The following is a 22,327-nucleotide window of genomic DNA, read 5'->3' on the forward strand; positions in this document are numbered from 1 at the left end:
ACGTTGTGGCTAATTGCAGGAGTGAGACAAGAGGAAGAAGTCCAAATGATTTAGCAGTCCCCATGATTCCCATATCTATAGCTGAGTGACTGGGGAGGCTGTAGGGTTTTTCACTGAAGAAGGAATCAGAAAAGCTTGTGCAAAGGCAAAGGAGGCCATGAGCTCAATTTAGATCCCCCCACCCCGATTTTGAGCTGCCTATGGAACAGCCTTGTGAGAAATTATCAGTAATATGCACAAGTGTCCTCTTTCCCTGAAAGAGATTGATTTCACTTGAATTCTGTAAAGACCCTTGTCTGAGTTTGGCATTCCTGTCTCTTGGAATCTTGCCAAATAGTATATTTGCAAAGGACTGAAGGGGCACACCATCATATCCTGTAGTGGCACTTTGGTACTATTGTACAAGTGTGTGGGTGGTATGCTAGCATGCTTAGAAAATATACTTTTTTTTCCCTAGGAAATGTAATCTAAATATGTGCTAAATAGAAAGTGCTATGTGTTTCTAGGTAATCATAGATGTTTATGTGCACATACTTCAGAATGTTTTTGCTCTTCATTCTGTCTAGATCCTTATCCCTAGACTTAGTTGTAGTTTTTTTTTTTTAAAGATTCTGAACTACACCAAAGACAGAAGAGTGTCCACAGTTTATTGTTAGTTTCAGTTGTTGAAAGTTTTTCTATTTTGACTGTTCAGAACTTGTACCAATTTAAAAAAAATAAATTTTATTATGTATATTTGAATCGTTCATCATGATGGATACACATTGACACTAAACTGATTACTGTAGTGAATTAGTTTAACATATTAATTATCTCACATAGTTTCTTTTATGACAAAAGCAACAAAAATATACTCATCTGGGGAGGTAGCTCCATGGTAGAGCATGTGCTTACATGTAAGCACAGGGCTCTGACTTCAGTCCCCAGCAGCAACAGCAACAAATCTACTTATTTCACGAAAATCTCCAATATGATTCAGTATTATTAACTATAATCCTTGTGTACATAGTACATATTTACCATTTGATTTCCTTTGATCTACATCTCTGCATTTTCTCCCCATCATTTCTGTCTGTGGTAATCATTGTTTTATCCTCTATGTCTTTATATTCAACCTTTGATTTTTAAAGATTTCATGCAGAAATGGTATCATGCAATATTTTTCTTTCTGTGCCTGGCTCATTTTCCTTAGCATTTTGTCTGTCCTCCAGGTTCATCCATATTGTGGAAAATGACAGATTGCCTTTTTAAAGACTGAATGATATTCCATTATATATAGTCACTCTATATGTATCACATTTATCTGTTATATATCCACTTCATGTATATCACATTTATATCATGTCACATTAGTATCATGTATGTATTCCTATTTTTATATATCTTACATTTTCTTTGTCCATTTGTCCTTGTACACACACATGGGTGGTTTCTTTATCTTAGCTATTGTGTGTAATGCTGCAGCAAGCCTATCATACTTTCAAATTGAGACACCTGAGGCCTTTCAGTGGCAGGTATTAGAACGAAGTGTAAGGCCCTGTCTGCAGTGAAGCCACTTTGGAAGGGCTGGTCATTTTTTGCTGGTGTTTTCTTGCTGCGCCCTTGGTGTTTCAGAGCGGTCCTCTTTAAGCACTGAAGCAATTAGTGTTGAGAAGGCTAATTCTTCAGGGTCCAGTGCTCTCCTGCCTTTCATTTGCTGAAGCTGTACATTTTAATGAAGTTGTTTCATCTATGTTGCCAAACACTAGAATTTTGCAGCTTCAATTCTAATTATCTCTGCTGGCAAATGCTATATTTTATTAGAGCTCTCAAGTGTTCTGTTTATTAAATGTCCCCATATTATGGTAGTAGGCACACAAATTAAGTCAGCTGTGCTTATTGATGGGTTATGGATAAAGGAGTTAATCCATTTTGCCCCATTGTTCCAGATGTGGAACACCTATAAAAACTTAAGTATAGTATAAAGATATACTATAATTATATAATAATATATTAGTATATAATATTACTATCATAATAAAGCTCTAGATCATGATTTCCAGCTTAATGCACCTGTGTCAGTTTCATTGCAATATTTGCAGAATTGAAAACTTGAGATATCATGGGTTAAGTATTTTCACCATGAAGTGCAGTGGGATTTCCTTTTCTGGGATATCAATAATTCCCTTTCTGTGAGCTTACCTCACAGAAGATGTAAGAGGATCCATCAGCCAGTGCTAATGCATATGTTTGAAAAGTGTGCTATTAATGGTGCCTCTAGTGTGTATGTTTATTCTTTTGGGTAATACGCTCATTCCTTACGTGTAACACCTATATTGTGCTTCCTGGGTTGTATGTCTTCCAGCATAATGATAAACAGTAAGGACTCTCTTGAAACCATTGGTAGTGGCAGAGGGCAGGACACATTATGGCATGAAAGGAAGAAAGACAAGTGTTACCATAGTGTTGTTATGGCAGCCTGAAATCAGTACTTCCTCTGGGTCCTTTCCACTCCTTTACTCCAGACTCCTTTTAATTCATCCCAAATAATCTTGTGAATCCCCAGGTGGTTCTGGTTACCTGAGTGTGCCAGTTGTCCTGGTAACCCTTCCCCCACCCCCTGCACCTCAGCTCCTAGGTCATGAGGCTATGCTCCATGGTGATCAGGCATGACTTCCAGCCCACCGGCAGTCCCAGCACTGCCCCTCAGAGCTTCACCAGTGATACTTGTCCTTGACTGCCTCAGTCTCCATCTGTAAAAGGAGGAGAACTGTAGCCTTGCCCTTGCTATTGTAGGATGACTGAGATGACACAGGGAAGCCCCGGGGTACGGGCCACGGTGCTCAGGAGGTTCTCAGTGCGTTTTCAGTGCTGTCTTGTCTCTGCCCAGGCCCATGTGACTGCTTTGCTGCCACTTGACAAGAATGACCCCGGGCTTGAACCCCTGATCTTGTTCTGAAGGTCCTGTTGTAGGTCATCACCTGCTCTGTCTCTCCTCCCCATCTCCATGCTCTCCTTACATGTATCAGGATACCAGTGCTGTGGACTCTATGCTTTATTAGTGAGCTATGGGGATTGAAGGGAAAAAAATTAATCAGGAATACCCAGCCTTCTGTTACTGTCCTTTACCCTGGGACTCAGGCATAAATTTGGGGGAGGGAAAGGGGCTGTCCCAGAGGAGCTTCTAATGATGACACAGTCTTTGATCAGAATCATCCCTCCCCTCCAACACTAGCCTGCAGTCTTTGAACCAAACTTATGTGTCCCTTATCTCCTTCCACCAGTCTCTCAGATGTGCCCAAGAGGAACTCTGGCCCACATATTTACTATCATGTTTCTCCCTTCGTATAATCTTCCACTCTGACTTTAACAAGTAAATGTGGTGCTTTTTAATGCATAATTTATCCCTTGTAGGCTAATATGGTTGTGAACAAGAACAAATCTTATTAAAGTTGCTAAGAGAGATGAAATAACTCAATTTGATAAAAGTTAATAGAAGTGTGCTTAATTCACATTTACACCTTCTCAACTGCGCTTCACATGTACTTAGCATTCTTTCCGGGGAAATTATGATCTAGTCCATGGCAATAGCTGTCTTAGTTCCCCTAGAGGACCATGTCCTCATCTTGAGCAGGAATAGTTACTCAGTTCTGAAGTCTCCCTCGTCTGTGCTGTTTAGAATCATGGATGCCTATTAGAGGAAAAGCGAGTAAAGACAATTCTGTAACTTTTTTTATAGTGCTGACTTTATGCTGAACAAAGTTCAGGATCTATGAATGGTTCAAAAACCAACAACAAAGAAAATTAAAAAACAACGATGTTTTAAATAATGTCTGGAATAGAAAAGGAAACCAGTGTGGTTGCAGGATGATTAGTCTCTTCTTTATTCTGTGCATCAAATGAAGTCAGGATAATAATATAGAAATTGTTTTATTTTCTTTTTTGTGGTATTTGGTGCACAGAATACCCCTACTAGTAACGCTAGGGTGTGCCCCAGTGTTGCATACCTCTGCAGATCTAGTGGTGGGCTGACAGAGGCCTTCTATCGTAGTCACTCCAAGATTTTCAGTTCAGCTGCCCAGGATCTTGTTTGCTAGGATCAGATTCTGGGTTCTGAGTGTCTGAAGGCAAAGCTTTGGAGGGCTTTTATAAAGGAAAATACCTGTATCAACTCGTGGCACTCACCCCAAGAACACAGGAAAAACTCAAATATTGGTTTTAGAATGCATGAAAATATGTCAGAAGTATCATAGAAAAGCTACATATAATTGTAAAATCATGTTTATCCAGTGGATTTTTCTCTAGTGAGACTGACCTGTGTTTTCTGACAGAAGGGCCTTTGAATGAGGAGCAGCACGTGTCATTTTATCAAACAAGACCAAAAATAAAAGACTTATTAGCTTTACTTTTCTTCACAAGTGTAAGTTTCCTATGTATCATTAGTTACTTTATCATGAATAACATGTAGTGTCATCTTGGTGCTTATTAATCACCCCTTCCTTCCAACCAACTGTAAGAATAATTAGACGAAACTGGTGGCAGAGTTTGCTTTCACATTAATCTTCTTAAGCTGGTGTCAGAGAAACATTCAAATATTAACATCCACCATAAAAGTGCTCTTAAGTGGGTGCTTCTCAGCTAGAAATTTCTAGGCAGCAGTATTTGGAAAGCAACCCCTGATCATATATTAAACAAACACACATGTGGTAAAAACCCATATGAAATCAAGTAGACCTGGTCAGCTGAGAGCTCGTTTCAGAGCCATATGCAGTATGTTTTGGGTTTTTTTGTAAGCTTTGGAAACCATATGTCCATCAGGGGGCTCCTGGTTTGCTTCAGGGTCTCACTGAGTTAGCCAGGCTGTCGTAGATTCCACCATCTGGACCATCTCGGTGGCAGGAGGAAAGGTAAGGTGGTGCCTCCAGTGACCCCGTAAGAGCTTCTGCTCAAATGAGTTGAACTGGCCAAAGGAAGTCTCATTGCCACTTCTAGTGACAGACAGGCAGGGTAAATGCCATCCTACTGTGTTCCTAAGAGAGAAGGGGGATGTTCGTGTACATTCATAATGACTGAGAGCAAAAAACGGAGACTGGTCACTAAAATGGAAAGATGGTTCCTTGAAAAGTAAAATAGCATACACAAAGTGTTGGTGAGTCTGATCCACACAAGATAGAGGACATGGTATAAATGACAATATAATTAGATTTTAGAAAATATTTGTGAAGGTATAAGTGAACTCTATGTATGATTTTATTATGTATTTGAAAACTCAGACATTATAGTTTTTTTTTAAGTATAACTTCTCATTCTTCTGAGTGTGCATGATGTAGAGTTACAGAGGTTGTGTAATCATGTATGTACATAGGGTAATAATGTTTGATTCATTGTGTCACTCCTACCCCATCCCCTCTGCTTTCCCTTCAGTCCCCCCTGTCTAATCCAAAGTACCTCTGTTCTCCCTCCTGCTTTTTGTGAATTAGTGTCCACATATCGGAGAAAACATTCAGCCTTTGGCTCTTTGAAATTGACTTATTTCACGTACCTTTTTTTTTAAACTTATTTATTTATTTATTTCACTTATCTTAATATTCTCCAGTTCCATCTATTTACTGTCAAATGCCATCATTTCATTCTTCTTTAAGGCTGAGTAATATTCCATTGTGTATATAAACCACAATTTATCCATTCATCTGTTAGAGGGTACCTAGGTTGGTTCCATGGTTTAGCTATTGTGAATTGAGCTGCTATAAAGACTGATGTGACTGTGTCACTGTAGTATGCTGATTTTAAGTCCTTTGGGTATAAACTGAGGAGTGGGATAACTGGATCAAATGGAGGTTCCATTCCATGTTTTCTGAGGAATCTCCTTACTGCTTTCCATAGTGGTTGCATCATTTTGCAGTCCCACCAGCAATGTCTGAGTGTAACTTTTCCCCCACATCCTCACCAACATTTACTGTTGCTTATATTCTTGATAGTTGCCATTCTGAATGGAGTGAGATAGAATGTCAGTGTAGTTTTGATTTGCATTTCTCTAATTGCTAGAGATGTTGAATATTTTTCATATATTTGTTGATTGTATTTCTTCTGTGAAGTGTCTGTTAAGTTCCTTTGCCCATTTATTTATTGGGTTATTTGTTTTTTTGGTGTTAAGTGTTTTGAGTTCTTTATATATCCTGGAGAATAATGCTGTATCTGAGATGTGTGTGGTATAGATTTTCTCTCATTCCGTAGGCTCTCTCTTCACGTTATTAGTTGTTTCCTTTGCTGTGAAGGAGCTCTTTAGTTTGATTCCATTCCATTGATTGATTCTTAGCTTTACTTCTTGCACTTCAGGAGTCTTATTAAAAAAGTCAGTTCCTAAGCCAACATGGAGATTTGGGCCTGCTTTTTCTTCTGTTAGATGCAGAACAGAGGTTCTAATGCCTAAGTCTTTGATTCACTTTGAGTTGATTTTTGTGCAGGTTGAAAGATAGGGGTTTAATTTCATATTGCTACGTATGGGTTTCCAGTTCCCAGCACCATTTAAGAGGCTATCTTTTGTCCAATGTATGTTTTTTGGCACCTTTGTCTAGTGTGAGATAACTGTATTTATGTGGGTTTGTCTATGTGTCTTATATTCTGTACCATCTGTTTTGGAGGCAATACCCTGCTCTTTTTATTACTGGGGCTCTGTAGCCATACAAGGTCTGATATTGTGATGCCTCCTGCTTTAGTTTTCTTGCTAAGAATTGGTTTGTCTATTCTGGATCTCTAATTTTTCAAATGAATTTCATGATTGTTTTTCTATTTCTATGAAGAATGTCACTGGGATTCTAATAGAAATTGCATTAAATCTGAATAGTGCTTTTGGTAGTAATGCCCTTCTGACTATGTTAATTCTGCCTATCCAAGAGCATGGGAAATTGTTCCATTTTCTAAGGTCTTTGATTTCATTCTTTAGTGTTCTGTACTTTTCATTGTAGAAGTATTTCACTTCTTTTGTTAGATTGATTCCCCAAATTTTTTTTAGGCTATTGTGAATGGGGGGTAGTTTTCCTAATTTCTCTTTCAGTGGATTCATCACTGATGCAGAGGAATGCATTTGATTTATGGGTGTTAATTTTACATCCTGATACTTTGCTGAATTCATTTATTCTAGAAGTTTTCAGGTGGAATTTTTTGGATCTTCTTAATATAGAATCATATCATCAGCAAATAGTGATAGTTTGAATTCTTCTTTTCCTATTTGTATACCTTAAATTTCTGTCTTCTCTCTAATTGCTCTGGCTAGAGTTTCAAGGACAATGTTGAATAAAAGTGACGAAAGAAGGCACCCTTGTTCCAGTTCTTGGAGGAAGCGCTTTCAGTTTTTCTCCATTTAGAATGATGTTGACCTTGAATTCAGCATAGATAGCTTTTACAGTGCTGAGGTATGTGCCTACTATCCCTAGTTTTTCTAGGGTCTTGAACATGAAGGGGTGCTGTACTTTGTCAAATGCCTTCTCTGCATCTATTGAAGATGATCGTATGATTCTTTAAGTCTGTCGATGTGATGAATTATGTTTATTGACTTCCGTATGTTGAACCAATCTTGCATCCCTGCGATGACACCCAATTGATTGTGATGTACTATATTTTTAATATGTTTTTGTATGCGATTTGCCAGAACTTTATTGAGAATTTTTGCATCTATGTTCATCAGAGCTATTGGTCTGAAGTTTTCTTCTAGTTTTCTTCTCTTGATGTGTCTTTGTTTAGTTTTGGAAGCAGAGTGATACTAGCTTCATAGAAGGCTAGTTTTGAAAGGTTCACTCCTTTTCTATTTCATGGTATAATTTGAGAAGTATTGGTGTTCTTTGTTGAAGGGCTTGTAGAACTCAGCTGAGGGTCCTTCTGGTCCTGGACGTTTCTTCGTTGGTAGGCTTTTGATGCTGTGTTCTGTTTTGTTGCTTAAGAGTGATTCATTCAAATTGTGTATGTCCTCCTGGTTCAGTATGGGTAGGTCCTATGTCTCTAGAAATTTGTCAATATTGTCAAGATTTTCTATTTTATTGGAGTATAAATTTTCATAATAGTTTCTGATTATCTTCTGTATTTCAGTATTGTCCATCATGATATTTCCTTTTTCATCATGAATTTTAGTAATTTGAGTTTTCTCTTTTTTTCTGTGTGGCTAAGGATTAGTCAATTTTTTTTTCAAAGATCCAACATTTCATTGTGTTAATCTTTTGAATTATTTCTTTTGTTTCAGTTTCATTGATTACAGCTCTGATTTTTATTTGTTTATTTATTTATTTATTTATTTATTTATTTATTTATATTAAAAATCATAAATTTACATAGGGCAATCTTGTTTGATTCATTGTTATTTTTTCCCTCCCCCCCCAACCCCTCTTTTCCCTCTATACAGTCCTTCCTTCTTCCAATTACAGCTCTGATTTTATTTCCTGTCTTCTACTACTTTTGGTGTTGATTTGCTCTTCTTTTTCTAGGACTTTGAGATGTAATGTTAGGTCTTTTATTCATTGACTTTCTATTCTTTCAATGAATGAGCTCAATGCAATGAACTTTCCTCTAAGCACTGCCTTCACAGTGTCCTAGAGATTTTTTAAAATATTTTTTTAGATGTTGATAGACCTTTACTTTATTCATTTATTTATATTTGGTGCTGAGAATCAAACCCAGTGGCTCACACATACTAGGCAAGCATTCCACCACTGAGCCACAACCCCAACCCTGTCCTATAGATTTTAATCTGTTGTACTGCTATTCTCATTTACCGCTAAGTATTTTTTCATTTCATCCTTGAATTCTTCTGTTATCCATTCATCATTTAATTGTATATTATTTAGTCTCCAGATGTTAAAGTAGCTTCTATCTTTTATTCTGTTGTTGATTTCTAATTTCATTCCATGATAGTCTGATAGGATGCAGGGCATTATCCCTTTTTTTTTTTTTTTTTTTAATTTGCTAAGAGTTGCTGTATAGCATAAGATATGGTACATTTTAAAGAAGGATTCATATACTGCTGGGAAGAAAGTGTATTTGCTCATTGATGGATGAAATATTCTGATATGTCTCTTAAGTCTAAATTATTGATTGTATTATTTAGTTCTATAGTTTCTTTGTTTAATTTTTCTTTGGAAGATCTGCCCAGTAATGAGACAGGTCTGTTAAAATCACACAGCATTACTGTTTTGTGGTCTGTTAGATTCTTGACGTTGATAAGGTTTGTTTGATGTATGTAGGTACTCCCTTGTTTGGAGCATAAATATTTATGATTGTTATGTCTCATTGATGTGTAATTTCCTTAAGCAGTATGAAATGTCCTTTGTCTCTTCTGACTAACTTTGGCTTGAAGTCCACTTTATCTGATATGAGGATAGAAACCCCTGCTTGTTTACTCAATCCATGTGAGTGATATGCTTTTTCTCATCCTTTCACCTTAAGTCTGTGGATGTCTTTGCCTATGAGGTGAGTCTTTTGGAGACAGCATATTGTGGGATCTTGTTTTTTAATCCAATCTGCCCATCTATCTTTTGATTGATGAACCATGAATGTTCAAGGTTATTATTGAGATACCATTTGTGTTCCTGGTTATTTTGGCTTATTTCTATAAGTTTTTAATTTGAATTAGTTTTTCCTTTGGTTGACTTCTGTGTAGTTCTTACTTTAGTGTTGTTCTTCAAACCTTTGCTGGTTTTCACTTTTTTTTTCTATTTTATCTTCATGGAATATGTTGTTGAGAATATTCTGAAGTGTAGGCTTTCTGGTTGTGAATTTTTTTTTATTAGGGAAGGCTTTTATTTCATATTCAAATCTGAAGCTTAATTTTCCTGGATATAGGATTCTTGGTTGTCATCCATTTTCTTTCAGAGTTTGGTATACATTATATCAGGACCTTCTAGGTTTGAGGGTCTGAGTTGAGGAATCAGCTGAGATCCCTTTTGGTTTCCCCTATATGTAATCTGATATTTTTTTTCTTGCTGCCTTCAAAATTTTATCCTCATTTTGTGTGGTAGGCATTTTCACTATAAGGTGACTTGATGTGGGTCTCTTTTAATTTTTTATATTTGGGATCCTGTAAGCCTCTTGTGTTTGATTTTCCATTTCATTCTTTAGATTTGGAAAATTTTCTGCTATTTCATTGAAAAGATTGTGCATTCCTTTCGTTTGTATCTCCATACCTTCATCTGTCCCAGTAAATCTTAAATTTGGTCTTTTCATGTTGTCCCATAATTCTTGGTAGTTCTGTTCATGGCTTCTTAACATCTTCTCTCCATGGTCAACTCTGTTTTCAAGATTATTCATTTTTTTAATAGCCTGGGATTCTGTCTTCTATGGATCTGAGGCAACAGGTTTATGTGCTGTAAACTTATAGTGTCTCTGAAGGTTTCCAGTACCTCACTGTTCAGGGGGGGTACAAATAATAACAACAACCATTGCAAGCAATAGACAGCACTAAACCAAATAGTTCCTATTATGGCATCTACAATGTTAATTATCACAATAAACAGAAATGACATGATCAGTTGTTGCCTATAATAAAAACAGCAAGTTTACAAAAGGGTTTACAATTTTAAATGGTGGACAGGGAGAGAATAGAAGTGATACAGGATGTGATGATTCTGAGGGAGTCAGAAGACAGAAAGAAGTAAAAGATCAAAGGAAGAGTGAAAGAGGGAACAATAGAGATTGGCTGTTAGCAGAAGAAAAGAGAATCAAGAGAAACAGGTCGGAAAAAAATACATATATAAAATAAAATCATAAAAAAATTAAAAAAGACAACAAAGCAAAATTAAAATGTACTATTCAAACATCATATTTCACAAAAAACTAATCCATGAAAAATAACTGGCTTCAAAAATGCTAGAAATGAGGAAAAAAAAACAAATATGAAAATGCATAAATGTTCACATACCAACAAGGTCACAATTAAAGAGAAAAAGAATTTTTTTTTTTTTTTTAAAGCAAAAGCCATCTTGATGAAGAGTTAAAGAATTCTTTCTATTGGAGTTCAAAATATTTTCAGCTTCTCAGCAGTTTTAGGTGGGATCTTCTGGAGTGTCCCACTCCACCCTCTGGATTCCTGGCTGAGAGAGGTAATCCTGTAGGTGGAGTTCCTGGTAACAGGGTTTAGGCTTAGGTGGGCTCCAGGCTCTTTGCTGAATGCACATTTGTCTGGAGATTTTAAGTCAGTGCACCTCCAGTGCCCAGAACTTTCTGGTCCGTGCTGGAAGACTTTACCCAAGGGACTGCCTCTGGGTTCCACTCGTGTGTTGGGGTCCCAATTCTTAGTCCCCTGCCACCTTTTGACTCTAGGTTTCCTAGTCTCGGGTTCAGTCTGCCAACAGTCTCTCCCACCTCCACCCTTCCGGGTTCCTGGGCAGATGTGTCTCTCCCATCCGGTCCTGCAAGCGCTTGAATTGGAGGGGGCGTGGTAGAACTGGGTGGGTTTCCTTGATCAGTTGTTTCCTGTGTAAGCCCCTCTCCAGGTTTGATTTTCTCCTGGTCACTGAAGTAAACTCTACGTCGTACAGTGTGTGTTTACTGAGCCTTTTTTCTGGTCATGCTTGGGTTTGCCAGGAATTTTCTTCCTCAGCTGCCAGCCCCTGCTCCTCAGCTGCAAAATGGTTCCTTCCTTTGTCCTCTGCATGCTGCCTGGAGAGATGGTGGCTTCTTTCCCCACAGGCAGATATGGTGTAGCACGTCTTTTAGGCTTGTTGGACAATGTCCTTGGTCTCCAAACACTCTGTACACAGACACACCTTGGGCCTTCCAAAAATGCGGGTTCCTTTTACTTCCCTTATCCCTCTACTATGCTCACGAGGGACCACTCTGGCTGGTGTTTCCAGCCTGGCCAAGGCAACAGCTGCTCATCTGGGGATATTTTCCTTATTATATGCAACCTCCTGTGTACCCAGTCTGCTTTGAATGTCCAGTTTGAAATTTCAGTAAAATCCCCCCACCCTTTTTTTGTTCCCACACCTTACAGGAGAAGCTGCTTGTGTGCTTTCTTGATTTCATACCACGGAGCAACCAGGAGCATGACCTCCTCTATTCCGCCATCTTGGGTGAAGATAGAGATTTTTGAGGAAAATGGACATAACCCAAATTGGGGCAAGGTGTAGATAACCCAAGTAGAAGAATTAAAAAATTTGTAAAGATCCACTGGCAAACATTTGCAGAGCTTTTATGAATGAGTTCTGCCAAATCTCTCAGATTAGGTGTACAATAGATATTCACGTAATAAAATGAATAGACAACGCAGGCGTGAAATTGATACTAAAATCAGACAGTGTTGTCACTCACAGGTCAATGTCTCTTATGAATACAATCCTAAAACAAATTAGCTAGTAGATCTAGTAGTGTGTTAAAAGAAAAACACCAGCCCTCTGATCAAATCGTGGCTCAAGTGCCATCCTCTGAAGGAGCTGTGCTTGCTTGTTGTATTCAACATTGCAAGCTTCCCCTCATACCACCTTTCCCAAAATTTCTTTTGCTGTTCTCCTTTCTCCCACAGTACCTATTACCTTCTGACATGTCATGTAATTATGATATTTCTTGTGTATTCTCTTCTGTTTCTGCTATAATGTAAACACAATGTGGGGGGGAGTTTGGTATTTCGTTTTCTCTGTTTTGTTTACTGATAAAAGCCAAATATCTAGAACAATTGGCACCCAGTAAATATTTGCTGCAAAAATGAATTAACCGGGACTTCTCCGGTGACTTGCCAACCGTCTCCATCTTTTATTGGTGCCGAAACCCGGGACGGAGTTAGCCTTCAACGGCACTCCGTTCCTCTGTTGGCAGGCCACCCTCGTCCTCTTGCTCCGGTGCTGGCTCTCGACACTCAACACCGGCTTCGAAAATTCGTAAGTTTCCCCCTGGAAGAGCACACCTTACCTCAGCTATACGCGGGAGTACTAGCCGTGACCGTCCGGTAGCCTCCCGACGCTGAGTTAAGGGGGGACAACCTCCCACCACGACCTTCATGGTCACAGTGGACCCCTGTGCCCTTCCGTCAGAACACAAAAGAGGCCAATAGAAGACACTTTATGAGGAGTGAGGAGCTTAATCTACCCCCGGGGAACCCCAGTCACCTTTCCTCTCCAACTGCCTAAATCCAGTACTGGTAACCTCGTGGCCATCCGGGTTCCTTACCCCTTTGGGAATAGCGATTGAGGTGACGATCTCCATCGCGCTTTCCCTTCCGTTCCGTCTCCGGAACCTCCGGATCCTTCTCAAGGCATTGGGGACGCCCTTTACCTTGTAGATTGATCCCCCTCCGGGTCTCTCTCGAGGCATTGGGGACGCCCTTTACCTCGCAGACTGCTCCCTCCTCGCCCGAGGTCTTCCGCTCCCTACACCCTTCTTCCCTCTAACCATGGGGACCTCCCCATCTTCCCTGGTGGCAGACACGCCCCTCCAGTGTCTCCTCAAAAATTTTGGACCTCTTTCCCTTAAGCCTGACATCAAACCCAAATTATTGACAAAATTCTGATCCAAATCTTTTAAGGGACCTTTTCAACTATTGCCAGCGCCTGAACAAGTGGAAGGAGATCCCTTAAGATTGCTTCCCCATTGTCCTCCCCTCCCCCATCCTCCTCTCTTGATTCTTTTGACCCCGCCGATGAGCCTCCCCTTATAGGGCCCCTCCTCTCAACCCTATACTCCCGGAGCCACCTTCCTCCCCTCCCCACCTCCCCCCCCACCCCCCCCGCCGCCTTGGCTCCCGCGCCCACAGCTCCTACACCCACCGCTCCGCCTATTTCCTGCCTATTTCCTTCAGCCTGCCGCTCACGCGCTCCCATGGACCCCCTCCGGCCCCTCCCACTTTTATGGCCCCATTAAGGGAGGTAGCTGGAGCTGAAGGTATTGTCCGTGTCCACGTCCCCTTCTCTCTGGCTGATTTATCTCAGATGGAGCGCAAACTGGGCTCCTATTCCTCCGATCCTACCACTTACATAAAGGAACCTGACTTATCCTGACCAATCTAGTTAAAACCCTTTCAGCTGCAGGAAAAAAACCCACCAGGAAGTGACTCAACAATAAGAATTCCAATGGATTTTACAAGCTTACAGCTTAACTTTTAAAGATATATTTATGCTCCTTGCCAACACCCTCCTGACCGAGGAACGGCGACGAGTTTGGGATGCAGCTCAAACTCATGCGAATGAAACACATCGCATAGACCCTACTTTCCCTCTAGGGCCTGAAGCGGTCCCAGAAATCGATCCACAATGGGACTACAATACAAATCAAGGCATACAAGCCCGAGATAGGTTTGCCTCGTGTCTCGTTGTGGGCCTAAAGAAGGCGGCCCGCAAAGTAGTTAATTTTCAGAAGGTCCAGGAAATTATCCAAAAAAAGGATGAAACCCCCACTGAGTTTCTAGAGAGGCTTACTCAGGCCCTCAGGCAATATACCACACTGGACCCGGACACAGATGAGGGCCGTTATATCCTTATGACCAGTTTCCTAGCTCAGTCCTACCCCGACATTAAGGCCAAATTAAAAAAATTGGAACATGGACCGGCAACTCCTCAAAGTGAGATTCTGTCGCTGGCCTTTAAGGTTTTCCATGGACGAGATGACGAAAAAGAACACCTAAGGCATAAGGCCAGGCAAACTGATTTACTAATGGTTGCTCAAATGATCAGGGGGACTCCTCATCCTGTTCCCCATTCACAGAAATTCCCGATCCCTACAAGGGCCCCTCCTGGAGCTTGCTTTAAATGTGGAAAAGAGGGTCATTGGTCACGCTCCTGTCCTCAGCCACGGCCCCCCAATAAAAACAAACAGGACATTGGGGCTCCGATTGCCCCTTCTCCCGAAGGGGTGAAGGGCCAATCGCTAGAATGCCCCCCTCTTGTCCTCCGATAGTGGGATTGGCTGAAGAGGACTGATGGAGCCCTGGGCCACACCCGACCCTCAATATCACCACTCGTGAGCCTGGGGTAACCCTTGTAGTGGATGGCCGGTCTGTCACCTTTTTATTAGATACAGGAGCAACCTTCTCACTTTTGACAGAGTTCCATGGTGCCACCACTCCTAGTTCCACTCCTATTGTCGGGGTAGGAGGGAAACGCATATATCCACTCAGAACTCCCCCACTTCTGTGTCGCCTTAAGAATTCCTCTTCACATTTTATCCACTCCTTTTTAGTCAAGCCTCAATGCCCAATTCCCTTGTTGGGACGGGACATTCTTTCCCAATTCAAGGCGTCTATTTCCTTCCCACTTTTCGATGCCTCTACTTCCTTTTTTATGGCCCTATTGCAGGATCCTACCTCCTCACATCCACGTATCTCCCACCCTGTTAACCCCTCAGTTTGGGACACGGCCAATCCCTCCATAGCTCAGTGCCCCCCAGTCTCCATCCAATTACGGGACCCTACCAAATTTATTCATCAGCCTCAGTATCCCTTAACCACCTCTACCCTTCTCGGACTTTCTCCCATTATTTCTGACCTTCTTCGCAAAGGATATCTACGTCCCACTCAGTCCCCCTATAACACCCCCATTCTGGGTATAAAAAACCCAATGGTTCCTACCGTTTGGTACAGGACCTCCGCTCCATAAATGCCGCTGTCATACCCATCCACCCTCTTGTTCCCAATCCCTACACTCTACTCTCTCTCATCCCAGCTTCTTCCACTCACTTCTCAGTTCTGGACTTGAAGGATGCCTTCTTTTCCGTACCTCTAGACCCTTCCTCACAGGACCTTTTTGCCTTCACATGGACTGACCCCCACACACGACACTCCGAACAGCTCACTTGGACGGTTCTTCCTCAGGGTTTTAGGGACAGCCCACATCTATTTGGACAGACCCTCTCCCATGACCTCAAAAATTTCCACCCCACTTGTCCTCTTTCCACACTTTTGCAGTATGTTGATGATCTCCTTCTCTGTAGCCTTTCTTGGGATATCTCTCAACGGGACACGGCTGCCTTGCTTAACTTTTTGGCCCAACATGGATACAAAGTGACACCTTTTAAAGCTCAAATCTCAGCCTCCCAAGTCACTTAATCCATTACAACTGACAGGAAACAAGCCCTTTTGTCCTGGCCCGTACCTAAAACCAAGGCTGAAATTCTCTCTTTTTTGGGCTTAGCAGGGTATTTCCGTGCTTGGATCCCTAACTTTTCTCTTTTAGCCCAACCCCTTTACGATCTCTCTAAAGGAGACCCAAATGAACCACTCCCCTCCTCCCCTAAAATGCCTTTTAATAACCTACATCTCAAACTCCTATCCGCCCCTGCATTACACTTACCAGATTTAACAAGGTCCTTTCTTCTCTATGTTCACGAAAATCAGGGACAGGCCCTAGGGGTACTGGGACAAATGCAGGGCCCCACATTTGCCCCAGTAGCCTATTTATCAAAACAACTTGACCCCACAGTAAGGGGTTGGGCCCCTTGTCTCAGGGTCCTTGCAGCTGCCCAAAAACTACAGCAGGAAACTTTTAAACTTACTTTTGGCCCTTAACTATATGCTCTCCACACCATCTAAAGGATCTCCTAGCTTACTAGTCCCTGCATACTTTACCCCCCTCACGAGTTTTAGCCCTAATTACTTCCTTTTTAGAAAACCCTTCTATATCCTTCCAATCCTGTTCTCCTCTCAACCCAGCCACTCTTCTTCCTGTTCACCCTACCCCAGAGCCTCCACTTCACAACTGTCTAGAAACATTACAATCCTTAACTCATTCTCCCTCTACCATTGTCGAGGGCCCCTTACCCCATGCGGATCACAATTGGTTCACGGATGGATCCTCATATAGAAGTCCAACAGCCCCCAAAGCTGGTTATGCCATAGTCTCCCTAACAGCCACTATAGAAGCCCAACCTCTCCCTCCGGGTACCACCAATCAGCAAGCTGAACTTATCGCGGCAACTCGAGCATGCATTCTGGCCGAAGGGAAAACCCTAAACTTATACACCGACTCTAAATATGTGTTCCACACATTCCTCTCCCATTCGGCAATATGGAAAGAGAGAGGATTTATGACAACTCGTGGGAACACCATTACCAATTCTGACCTAATTCACAAGGTATTACAAGCGTCCCAACTACCCACGCGGCTCGGATGCCCAAGAACCAACCCTAACACCACTACAGTTCCTTACCCATATCCCTCACATCAAGCCCGCGGTTCCATTCCGGCGGCAGACTGGCAAGTTGATTTCACACACATGCCTCCTGTTCGCCGGCACTGGTACCTCCTAGTTTTCCTAGATACCTTTAGTGGCTGTATTGAGGCATTTCCTACTACCAACAAAAGGGCCTCCACTGTCGCCAATCACCTCCTTACCTCCATCATCCCACGCTTTGGGATGCCTACCTCCCTTCAATCGGACAACGGACCGGAATTCACAGCTCAAGTAATCCAATCTCTCTCTCAATCTCTAGCCTTACCCTGGCATCTACACTGCCCATATCGTCCCCAGGCCTCAGGTAAGGTTGAAAGAGCAAATCGGTCCATAAAGGAGACTCTCACCAAACTTTCCCTAGAACTCCACTTAGACTGGATTCGCCTTCTCCTACTGGTTACTTCCCCGTCCTCTTGCAACCTCCCCTCCTCCCTCCTTGAACCCAGGGGATCTTGCCTATTATACTCCACCAACCACACCTGAACCTTTATCTCCTCAATGGCTGGGACCATACCCAGTAATCCTTAGTACCCCCACCGCAGCTAAACTCATCCTACCTAATAACGAGACCACTCCTTGGATCCATATTTCCAGGTTAAAACCCTGCCCGGCTGACCAAGGAGACTCACCCCCTACTCCTCTGGATCCTGACCCTATAAATACGGGCAAGCCGAACATCTATACCAGTTCCGTGGATCCCTCTAATCCTTTGAAACTCCGTCTCTCGCGCCTCTCACCCATTCAGGAGGAATGATAACTTCCTACCTTTCTGCTTTTTTCCCCTTCTTTTCCCTGACCCTAGTTGGATTTGGTCCACCTGTCAACAAACTGGAACTCATTAAAACCCTATATGGACAACCCTGTGCAACTTGCAAAGGGGCCTTAACCCCGGGAGCAGTGACCCACCACAGGGAAAAATTATGTAGTTGCCTCCCTCTATTAGGTCCCACTTATTGGAGTTCTTTGCATCATTTTTCTTCCTCCCCTGTCTCATAAGGTTCGTTAGAGACCAAGTACAAAAAATTTCTAACCAAGCCTTTAACCAGCTTCTCAGGAATTATCAACTGCTACCTACTGGGAACAACGCCTGGTGACATCCTGCTATGATGGACTTCCCCCAACTTCTTCCAAGGCTAATATCCTTTCTACGGACCTTGGACACTGATGCATGGCTCCTCCCCCCGAGTAATGACTACAATGAATTCCTAGACCAAATTGAGGACTTATGGCTCCAAGGGAGTTTTATGGACTTTACGGGGGACGAAGTAATCTGATATAATAGCCAACGCTTTGTTCTCCCCTCACAACCAACCCCCCCTGCCCTGGGCCCCTTGACGACGCCCCTGATCAGCAGGAAGCAGCCAGATTGAAAATCAACATCCCGAATACCCATAAACCAAAGAGGGGGGAATGTAAGGTTCCATATGCAGTCCGATCCACACCAAAGATGGCCCCTGAGCGGCTTCTTCTTCCCATAAGTCTCGGCTTCCCGCCACCTAATTTCCCGCCGGCGGCAAGCCGGACCAATCAGAAACCCACACGTCACTTTCTCCCTTAACCCGGAAGCCCCAAGAGTATATATGTAAGCCTCATCTTGTAATAAAGCGGACTTCTCCGGTGACTTGCCAAAAAAAAAAAAAAAAAAAAAAATGAATTAACCCAGAGGCAAGATGGAATCCTGGAACAGAAAAGGACAGTAGGGGAAAAATGGTGAAATTTGAATCATTTATAATTTAGTTATTAATACTGTAGGTTAATTTCTTGGTTTCATGATTAGGTAAGATGGTAACATTGACTTGTATCAGGGAAATCTTTATAAAGTTCTGTGGAAACTGCATGCTGTTTTTGCAGAATTATTATAAAGTTTTTTTGAAAGAAGCTTATTTATCATGAATGAATCAATCCATGGACTTACAAGATGTGTCGGCATGTATAAAAAATAAATTCTCTATTCAAATGACACTTTCTCAGTGAGTCTGATCCTGACCACCCAATTTAAAATCATGGACTGCCCCACTGTCCTCTTAAGCCTGTGTTGCTCTTTTGCCAGAGCATTGTTGCTTTTTCACAGAATACACACTTTATCGTATTGTTGTTCATGGTCTCTTTACGTGAGAAGAGGGGACTTTGTTTTTGTTCACTGGTATGGGTTCAGTTCCTAGAACAGTACCTGGCACAAAATAGCTGTTCATTCATTAATTAAATTAATTAACAAATGTGATTTATATTTTTAAAAAGCAGAATAAACCATACATTTGTGTGTGTGTGTGTGTGTGTGTGTGTGTGTGTGTGTGTGTATAAGAAAGAGAAAAATAGGAAAAGATCTAAATAGAGCCTACCCAGTCAGCACACTTGTTGCTTCTTGGGTGAGCCTAGGTGTCAGTAGAGGGGTCACAGGGCAGGGTGCCAGGCTGCGGTGGGCCAGCTAGGCTTCCAGAAGCTCACACTGAGGACGTGTGTGAACCTGAAAGTGAGGGTCTCCTACGATTTGCACCCTGTGCATCTTATTACCTCACAATACTCCTGGATCTTAAAGACTTTTTCTTCATTTTTGAATTATATAAAAATTTTAATTGCAGTTATAATTTGCTTTTAATTCTTCAAAATTCAGAGGAATGAAAAAGGGAACCAAAGAAAAGCAAGTTATTTTTTGCTCATTTACAAACTACTAAGGGATTACCTTTTTTGTCGTTAAAATGAGGAGTAGAAACTGAAGAATTACCCAATTTCCACATTCTATTTAGGACCTAAGTTACTCTCTCTCTGCAGTGTAGACAAAGTGTTGTGAGGGAAGCAAAAATCTACCCTTTAGGTCCCAAATGTAGTTCATTGCATTGAAGCAGGAATAAAATAAGTCATATCCAACGTGGATGTACAAGGCTGAAGTGGGCAATTATCAGTACTAGGATAATCTTGAAAATGTGGGAATACTTCTTTGAGTAATTTTCTTTTGTGGCCTCAAGCTCAACTTCAAGTATGGTCTTCTAAATTCCACTTGGTTTCTGGTTGCTTGTTACCTACCAAAAGCACAAAGTGCCGTGTGGCTGCTGCTCAGCTCTTGGGCAAGGACTGCATGCCTCTGTGCTGGTGTCTGAGTGATTTATTGGGCCTCAACTCACTTAACTTCCTGATGGCAATTATCTTAACCCAGAAGAATATGAGTCATTACAATACAAAAAATTATACCTTAACCTTGTGGGAGGTGCGAAGGGATTGAGCTCATTTGTCTTTATGATGATGTAATTGTATTTCTGTGTGGTTGTGATGTATTACAGGAACATCAAGAGAACATTCTGGGTAACACCATGCAAAGTGTGATTGCCCTACTCAGCAATCTGGTTGCCTGCAAAGATTCCAATATGAAGCTACTTTATGAACAAGGTAAATGCTTCTTAGAATTAGTCTCTACTTCTATTGAGTTTTGTCCATTGGTTTCTTCCTCTTGCACAATAGAGCATCAAGAAGTACTATTAATGTTGGTAAGTCAAAATACATAAGTATCTAGAAATAATAACGGTATTTCATTAAAAATGTAAAGTGGGGTTAGATAGGGATAGTTTCTCTAACTTATTTCATTTTCACTCCTGGAACAGAGTCATTAGGCACTGCTTAAAGATGACAAACCAAGAAATAGAAGTAAGCATTGTCTTTAGACTTACTTCTGCCAATCAAAAGAAGCTTGAAAATTGAGACTGAATGGGTTAAAAGTGTGTTTGTTTTACATCTTATGCAAATCCATACAATATTTTAAATTATGGGCATGTTTTGCTTTTTTATTAATAAAAGATTTTTATTATAATTGTTTACAATAATAAAACTCAGACAAAATCTATCACTGAATAAAATGATCAAGTCACTATTTGGATCTTTACCCATAAGAATTTAATTTCTCTTTAGGCATTATACTTAAATGTTGGTAATTTTTCCTTCCCTAAGAGAACTATGTACTTACTTCCAATAATAAACATTTCCAACAACTGTGGAGTTTTGATTCATAGAGATCTTTATTCTTTTACACGGTAGCATCTTATTCGGTTTTATAGGTATAACATAATTTGCTTAGTTGGGTAGTCTCTGCTCTTGCTATTTCAGACAGTTCTGCAATGAGTAACCTTATATATCCACCCTTTTACATAGGAGCAAGATGATATCTAGGGTAAATTCCTGAGACTGGAATTATTGTAATTCTTGACAGTGGTTACAGTGTCAATTTATGCTTCCAACAAGCCATATCGAATCTAAAAGCAAGTTATATTTCCCTGTTTATTAAAAACATTTGTATGTGTTCAGTGATGTTTCGTAGTTTTCTTTACTTAGACTTTGAGCATTTAAGTTAATCTCATCCTACATATTTTATCTTTTATAAGTGTTATTTGAAACGAGGAATTTTTTTTGCTATTATGTTTTTCAATTTTAAAAAATGTGTGTTTAAAAGTTTTAAAAAAAAAAGTTTCTGTGTATTGAATTTTGTACCTAATTTGAGAATGCTAGTCATAATAGTTTTTAGATGGTTCTTTTAGTTTTCCAGTTACATAATCATAATTGTTAATAATGACAGTTTTTCCCCCAATTTTGAAAACTCCATTTTCTCCTCTCTTCTAATTGCAAGAAATGATGGGATAGAGGATATTATTTCGATTTTATCTCAGAATCTTTATTCTTCTGGCTCAAGACTCCTCATCCATTTTAAATTTATCTTGGCTTTCTTTTGTAATCAAGAATAATGATATAGTATATACAAACAATGGAATATTTCTCAGCTTTAAAGGAGAATGAAATTATGGCATTTGCTGGTAAATGAATGGAGTTGGAGAATATCATACTAAACAAAATAAGCCAAACCCTAAAAACTAAAAGCCGAATGCTTCCTGATATGCAGATGCTAATTAAAAGGTCAGTGATGACCTGTTGTTAATTAGCTGATTCTTTTTTCTGTCATTCAGATCTGCTATCAAACCCTATTGGAAAATTTTTCATTCCAGTTATTGTGCTGTTCAACTTTAGAATTCCATTTGATTCTCTTTTATAATTCCTCTTTGTTGCTACTCTATTTGGTGAGACATCATTTTTATTTTTTCTCTAAAGTGTTTAGATATGGTTTTATATAGTTCTTTACACATAGCCGTTTTAAAATCTTTGTCTACTAAGTTCAACATGCGAGTCATCCATAAAAATATTTCATGGACTGCTTTTTCCTGTGTATGGGCCT

The 22,327-nt window shown here is 40.6% G+C and overlaps 1 protein-coding gene across 6 annotated transcripts in view; it reads left to right on the forward strand.

The window, feature by feature from the left end:
- Nucleotides 1-22,327, forward strand: part of ULK4 (unc-51 like kinase 4) — a 633,437-nt gene that overhangs the window by 316,167 nt on the left and 294,943 nt on the right. For all 6 annotated transcript variants that reach the window (XM_079114122.1, XM_079114115.1, XM_079114118.1 and 3 more), the window contains one exon: nucleotides 20,394-20,499. In XM_079114122.1, the coding sequence (XP_078970248.1) occupies nucleotides 20,394-20,499 (106 nt within the window). The remainder of the gene's footprint in view (nucleotides 1-20,393; nucleotides 20,500-22,327) is intronic.

The sequence above is a fragment of the Sciurus vulgaris genome, assembly GCF_902686455.1.
Source record: "Sciurus vulgaris genome assembly, chromosome: 16".
Lineage (NCBI taxonomy): Eukaryota > Metazoa > Chordata > Mammalia > Rodentia > Sciuridae > Sciurus > Sciurus vulgaris.